Consider the following 6,477-nt stretch of genomic DNA (forward strand, 5'->3'; position numbering starts at 1 on the left):
TGCCATGAGCAAGGCTTTGAACCAAATCTCCAAGTCACCATTCATGCGTAGGATTGAAGGAGCGAAGCTTCCTCGGCGTTTCAACCAGCCAACCTTTACTATTTACAATGGTAAAATTGACCCTGTGGAGCATGTGAGCCATTTTAACCAAAGGATGGCTGTCTACTCCAGAGATGAATCTCTGATGTGCAAGGTATTCCCTTCTAGCCTTGGACCCGTGGCCATGAGGTGGTTTGACAACTTGAAAGCAGACTCCATCAATTCCTACCAAGAGCTCACTCAGGCTTTTGGTTTATGTTTCGTCACAGGCTGAAAGGTGGCCATGCCCTTGTCTTCTCTGCTATCCTTGAGCATGCGTGAAGGTGAGTCCCTTAAGGCGTATTCAGATAGATATTGGGAGATGTTTAATGATATGGAGGGCAACTTTGATGCAATGGCCTTAGACACATTCAAACTGGGTCTCTCCACTGATCATGGTTTAAGGACATCCTTGTCCGGCAAGCCTGTCACTAACATGTGTCAACTTATGGACCGTATTGAAAAATATAAAAGGGTTGAAGAAGATCAGCAGCAAGGGAAGGGTAAGGATAAGGTTATCCCCCAGGACAGGAAGGACTTCAGGTCGGATCGTTACAACAACAATAAGCTGAGGAGAGATTTTGCTGGGCAGTCGGGCTCAGCAAATGCTCAAGCAGTCAATACAGTGTTCAAGGNAAAAAAAAAAAAAAATCACATATATAGTGATTTAAAGCATGGTTTAATTGTTTTTTACCACAAACTTAAAGGCTTAGGCTGAAGCTTTTTAAATCATAAAATTGATTGTCATGTGTTAACTACTTTTATGACAAACGTTTTGAATTCTTTAAATTCATAAACATTACCTATACAACTATGAAACAACGGGTGGAAAAATCTACAAGGCAATTAAAATATGGACTTAATTTGGTAAGGCTACGTCTGACCACAATATTATATGGATGTACATGGTCAGGTTAGTAAAATATAATATATATGCCTATGTTCTTAACTCACTTACAATTTGTATACACACTATTTGCACTATTTTGATTCTTTGTGGGAATTCTAAATATTGATAAAATGAATGTAATAGCAAGTGGGTGATTTGTATATGACACATTAATAAATGAGTGTGGTGGACTGGAGTGGGTGGAATCAAGGGCACATTATTGTTTAACAATTTGGTCTTTGATGGAAATTAGTATAAATGAGGGTCTATTAAATTTGATCATTTTGCTTAAATAAGGTTTGTTTAAAACATATTTTATGTATTTACTTTATTGTAAATAAAGTTTTGTACGTGATGATTCTAACCTGTTAAACCTCACTTTAGTTTTTTTTTTTTTTTTTTTTGGGTGGTCTTATCATTTTTTGTTGGCAACTAATGTTCAATTTTTGAGGTGAACAGAGATGAACAGATTATCTTCAATTAATAGATTATGGATTATATTATCTGTGATTAGTTTTTTTATAATAGGTGAGAACACCATTTTGATATTTTCATTTTGGAGTCACAGTCAATTTGGTCCTTACATTTTGGTAGTAGTCAATTTGGTCTATGTTATTTTCAACTTGTAGTTAATTTGGTCCATATTGTTAACTCATTAACGGAAAATGCTTACGTGACAAATGACATAGTTGGCACACATTTGGATAATAATATAAAAAATATATATATATATATATATATCATATATATATTTAATTGCTATGTAAGAAAATCACATCAGCAATTTTAAGAAAAAAAAAAAGCACATCAGAAAAACAAAATTTTTTTTTTGAAAAGATGAGTTTTTAAAAAATCCCGCAAATTTTCTTAGTGTTTCATAACAACCAAACACAACCCAAAAAACAACCCCACATACAAAAATCAAACTCAGCATGGAGTTGGGTCAGGTTAGCTCAACAGGCATTTTCTATTCATGTTTTAGCAATGAGGAGTTGCAGTTGTAGAGAATGAATTGAAGAAGTAGAAGGAGGATGTCATTGTGTTTTGGATTGAAGTCTGAACTTGGGAGTGGAGGTGTTTATTGAGGTGGTATTGGAAAGTGATGCTAGCAAGCAATGTGGCTTATGCTGTTTGAATTTTTCTGAAAACCCATTAGTTTATGCAAATTTCATTCTTCGGTACCTCAACTAAAGTGTTCTCTCTTTCTCTCTCTCAAGTCTGTTTATTTTCTCTCTCTTTTAGATATGGGTTTGTACTTGCCCAGATCGGGGTTCAAACTCCACCGCCAAGATTGACATGCACTCGTCGGATTCGATGGTGTTGGCTGCTGTAGTTTGCGGTGGTGTTGCTGTGTTCGTTGTAATGGCTCACTGGCTTGGAGTTTGTGGAGAATTTTTTGGGTTGAGTTTTATTTTTGTGTGCGTGGGTTGCTATGTTTGGCTACCAAGAAACTCTAAGAAAATCTGGGAAGTTTTTCCTTTTTAACTCCTCCTTTTAAATTTTCTGTTTTGTTTTTCTAATATGAATTTTTTTATTCTTAAAATTGTTAGTGTGGTTTTTAGATAGAAATTAAGTTTTTATTTTTTATTTTATTAGCCATGTGTGTGTCAATTGTTTATGCGGCTTGCCACATAAACATTTTTTATAAGCGAGTAAACAATAGGAACTAAACTGATTATAAGCTGAAAATAATAAAGATCAAATTGTCTGTTACCAAAATGTAAATATTAAATTGACTATGACCCAAAATATAATGACCAAAATGTGTTTATAATATTATCATTAAAAAAAAAAAAAAAAAAAAGACTATGAACGAGTGCATATCAATGACTATTTATTGAGAGAACAATCACCACAAGAAAAAGACTATGGACTTCCTTGGTCAACTTATTCAAGAAAAATGTGAGGAAAAAGTGTGGCAGCCTGTTAAGGCCTCTCAAAGTGGGCCATCCTTTTCGCATTTATTTTTTGCGGATGATTTAGTGTTATTTGGAAGGGCTGATGGGAGGAGTTGTGCTGTCATTAGAGATGTTCTTGATGAATTTTGTAGCATGTCGGGGCAATCTGTGAGCATCACCAAATCTAGAGTGTATTTCTCTCCTAATGTGGATAGGGATACAAGAGAATCCCTTTGTGATATTCTTGGTTTGCCTCCACGGCCTCTCTTGGAAAATACCTTGGATTTCCCATCAAGCATCCAGGGTCCACCGCTCAAGATTTTAATTTTATCCTGGATAGAGTCAAACAAAAATTGGCTGGGTGGAAAGCTAATATGCTCTCCTTGGCTGGCCGGGCTGTCTTGATCCAAGCATCCTCGTCAACTATCCCTTCTTACGTCATGCAAGGCACTTACTTACCAAGAAGAATTTTGGATGCATAGACCGGGTTAATAGAAATTTCCTGTGGGGTTCCTCTGAAACAACTAGGAAAATCCATTGGGTTGGCTGGCAGAAAGTAACAAAACCTAAAGATGAAGGTGGGCTGGGTTTGCATGAGGCGAAGGGTAGAAACACCGCACTTCTTGCCAAGTTGAATTGGAGGTTTCATACTGAAGAAGATTCCTTGTGGGTGAGAGTGTTGAGGGGAAAATATTGCAGCAATAGGAGATTAAATTCTGTGAATAGGGACAGGCTGCCTTGCTCTCAAGTTTGGAGAGCCATTAAGAAGGGCAGGGAAACTTTTAACAAAGGTAGTATGTGGGTGGTCCATAGAGGTAGCACTCTCAGCTTTTGGCTGGATAATTGGACATGTAAAGGTCCTATCCGTAGTCTTATTCATGGTCCTTTAACCCGTGAAGCAAGTCAATGGAAGATTAAAGATGTTTTGGTGAGTGGAGGTTGGGATTGGAACCGAATTCCTTTTGAGCTTACTCCTGAAATTAAATCGATCATCCAAGCCATTCCTATTTCTTTAGCGGATGGAGGAAGGGATAGGATAGGATGGAGAGGTAATGCTAGAGGTTGTTTTGACCTCAAAAGTGCTTACTCATTTGCTAGAAAGGTGGATGATGTGGAGGATGTGGGAATAGTTGATGCTGATTGGGTTTGGAAATTAGATACACTCCCTCGAATTAAAACTTTCCTGTGGAAATGTTCTCATAATAGCATAGGAGTTAAAGCTTGCCTTGCTAGAAGAGGATTTATGGAAGATGAATGGTGTCCTTTTTGTCATAGAGATCCGGAAACCATTTTGCATGCCCTTAGAGATTGTCCTAGAGTAAAGCAAATATGGAGTCAGCTAGGTGTGAAGGGAAATAATAGTGATTTTTGGAGAAGTAACCTGCATAGTTGGCTGCAAAGCAATGGGAAAATGAGATGTAGTCTTATTCAAGGGAAGCCACCATGGGGAACTCTTTTTAACTTTGCTGTGTGGTGCATATGGAAGAGTAGAAATTCTTTTGTTTTTAATAGAAAGAGCCCAAACCCGAACTTAGATAGGGAGATTTACAACCAAACTGTAGAATTTATGTTTTGTATCACTTCACCACGTAACCCTGTCAGAAAAGTCAGCAAGGAAATCAGATGGGAGAAACCGCCCTTAGGGTGGAAAAAATTGAACACGGATGGCTCGGTTATAGGGTGTATGGAGCGGGCGGGTTGTGGAGGGGTTATGAGGGATGAGCATGGAATTGGGTTGCTGGTTTCACAAGGCATGTTGGAGCAACCAATAGTTTTGCTGCTGAACTTTGGGGTTGAGGGACGGCCTTCTGCTGTGTAGGAGCTTAAATATCTCTTGTCTTGTTGTTGAGGTAGATGCCAAAGTGATTGTGGATGTCATAAAAAATTTTGCGTATGTAAATCAGATTATATCTCCCATTTTGGACGATTGCAGGCAGTTGATGACCAATTTTCAGCAAGTTCAGCTAAAGCATTGTTACCGGCAGGCTAACCGATGTGCAGATCAAATGGCTAGATTAGGGGCTGCCCAAGAATTAGATTATGTTTTGTTTTCAAGTCCGCCTGTGGACTTAGCTATGGCCTTGGAGGATGATTGTAATGGGGTTGCTTTCAATAGAGTTTGTACTGAACCAGTTGTAATTGTTTGATTTTTATATGATATCGTCGTTCATCAAAAAAAAAAAAAAAAAAACTGCACCCTGCATATTTTTTCAATACATGTCGCGCTCTCTTAGGCTCCGTTTGGTAACAGTATTTAAATAACGAAAATTGTTGGTTAAACACTATAGCACATATTTTTATACATTTTTTTACCTATATGTATTTCTACAAAATTTAAACAACATTATTAGAAATATCCGGAGTGTTAGGGGTATTTGGTATATATGTTTTGTTGTTTGAAAAATGCATAAAAATACGTATGAATGAAAAAATATATAAAAATGCGTGTAATGTTATTTAAAAACTGAAAATGTGTGTTTGAATGGATTTACCAAACACCCCTCTTCGTTTGTTGCGGTCTACATTCTACGGTCTACTATGGCCCCTCGGTCTCACCGCCATGTGCCAAGTCTTCCACCGTGGTCTATCATATATATTAATATAATTCTATATAAAACGCAGGCTCTATTCTTTCTTTGAATTTGTTGTGGTCATTTGAGTTGACTTGACCTGTTCTCTTTATTACGCTTGGGATTTGTGTTTTTGTATAATGCCTCAGAACTCAGTAGGAGCTAAGCTATACACCAAAGTGTTCAAGCAACGAAATGGGTCGAGACCAATTCGATTCCAAAGCTAAAAGGACTGCTCATTTTCGATCATGCAACGTGTCCAGGTATATATTATAGGGTCACATATGATATATTGATGTCCATGCAGTTTTAATAGTTGTTATTTATATTAATGTCCTTTTTTGGTTTGTTAGTTACACCACTGAATTGCTGGAGATTCATGCTGATGATCCTAAGATGCATGTTTTATTTATCCCTGGAAATCCAGGCAAGTTTGGTTTTGTACTTTTGTGTATGCATGTACATGTGTGTTTTGTTGATTTAGTTTTGAGAACTAGGATTAGGGGCTGTTTGTTAATTGTTACTGTAGGTGTTGTTGCATTTTACAAGGACTTTGTGGAATCACTGTACGAGTTTCTTGAAGGCCGTGTATCTGTAACAGGCAAGACTTGATTGCTTCTTGTTCTCTTTAATTTAATTTTCTACTTTTAAGTTATATTTTGTGAGCTAACTGATTGCAATTTTAATTGGGTGGGTGTGTTAATCACCAGCTATTGGGCACACTTCTCACACGAAAAAGGTACTTAAACTTGGCTAATATATAAGATTAAGCAATGGCGGTTTTTAATTCTTTGCATTATCATTTACTTCTTGACCCTTCATTTGCTAATATGCTATATTCAGTAGTCAGTTGACCTCTTAGTTCTATACTTGTTTGTTACTCAACATAGGCTTTCAACTAAATATATAATCACGGATTCCGAGCATTACTGCTTTCAGAAAGTGTGACAATACAATAATATGTTAAAATTCTTAATTTTTCCTATAAATATGCAAAACTTCAACTTCTTATGCTCATCTCCTTATGTCTTTATATTGATTC

The 6,477-nt window shown here is 36.9% G+C and overlaps 1 protein-coding gene across 1 annotated transcript; it reads left to right on the forward strand.

Annotated features, from left to right (window-relative positions):
• Nucleotides 1–5,492: 5,492 nt before the first annotated feature.
• LOC112000235 (uncharacterized) lies at nt 5,493–6,207 on the forward strand. The gene is made up of 4 exons (XM_065763869.1): nt 5,493–5,698; nt 5,789–5,862; nt 5,965–6,036; nt 6,146–6,207. The coding sequence occupies exons 1-4, from the start codon at nt 5,631–5,633 to the stop codon at nt 6,190–6,192; spliced, it is 261 nt and encodes an 86-aa protein (XP_065619941.1). The 5' UTR covers nt 5,493–5,630; the 3' UTR covers nt 6,193–6,207.
• The last annotated feature ends 270 nt before the right edge of the window (nt 6,208–6,477 follow it).

This window comes from Quercus suber, unplaced genomic scaffold (genome assembly GCF_002906115.3).
Source record: "Quercus suber isolate HL8 unplaced genomic scaffold, Cork oak 2.0 scaffold_528, whole genome shotgun sequence".
NCBI lineage: Eukaryota > Viridiplantae > Streptophyta > Magnoliopsida > Fagales > Fagaceae > Quercus > Quercus suber.

Bases quoted from the DNA above. Each gene is read 5' to 3' on its own strand.
- LOC112000235 (XM_065763869.1), top strand. From the start codon at position 5,631: ATGGGTCGAGACCAATTCGATTCCAAAGCTAAAAGGACTGCTCATTTT. The intron at 5,699-5,788 runs GTATATATTATA...TTGGTTTGTTAG, and splicing joins CGATCATGCAACGTGTCCAG to TTACACCACTGAATTGCTGG. The intron at 6,037-6,145 runs GCAAGACTTGAT...GTTAATCACCAG, and splicing joins AGGCCGTGTATCTGTAACAG to CTATTGGGCACACTTCTCAC.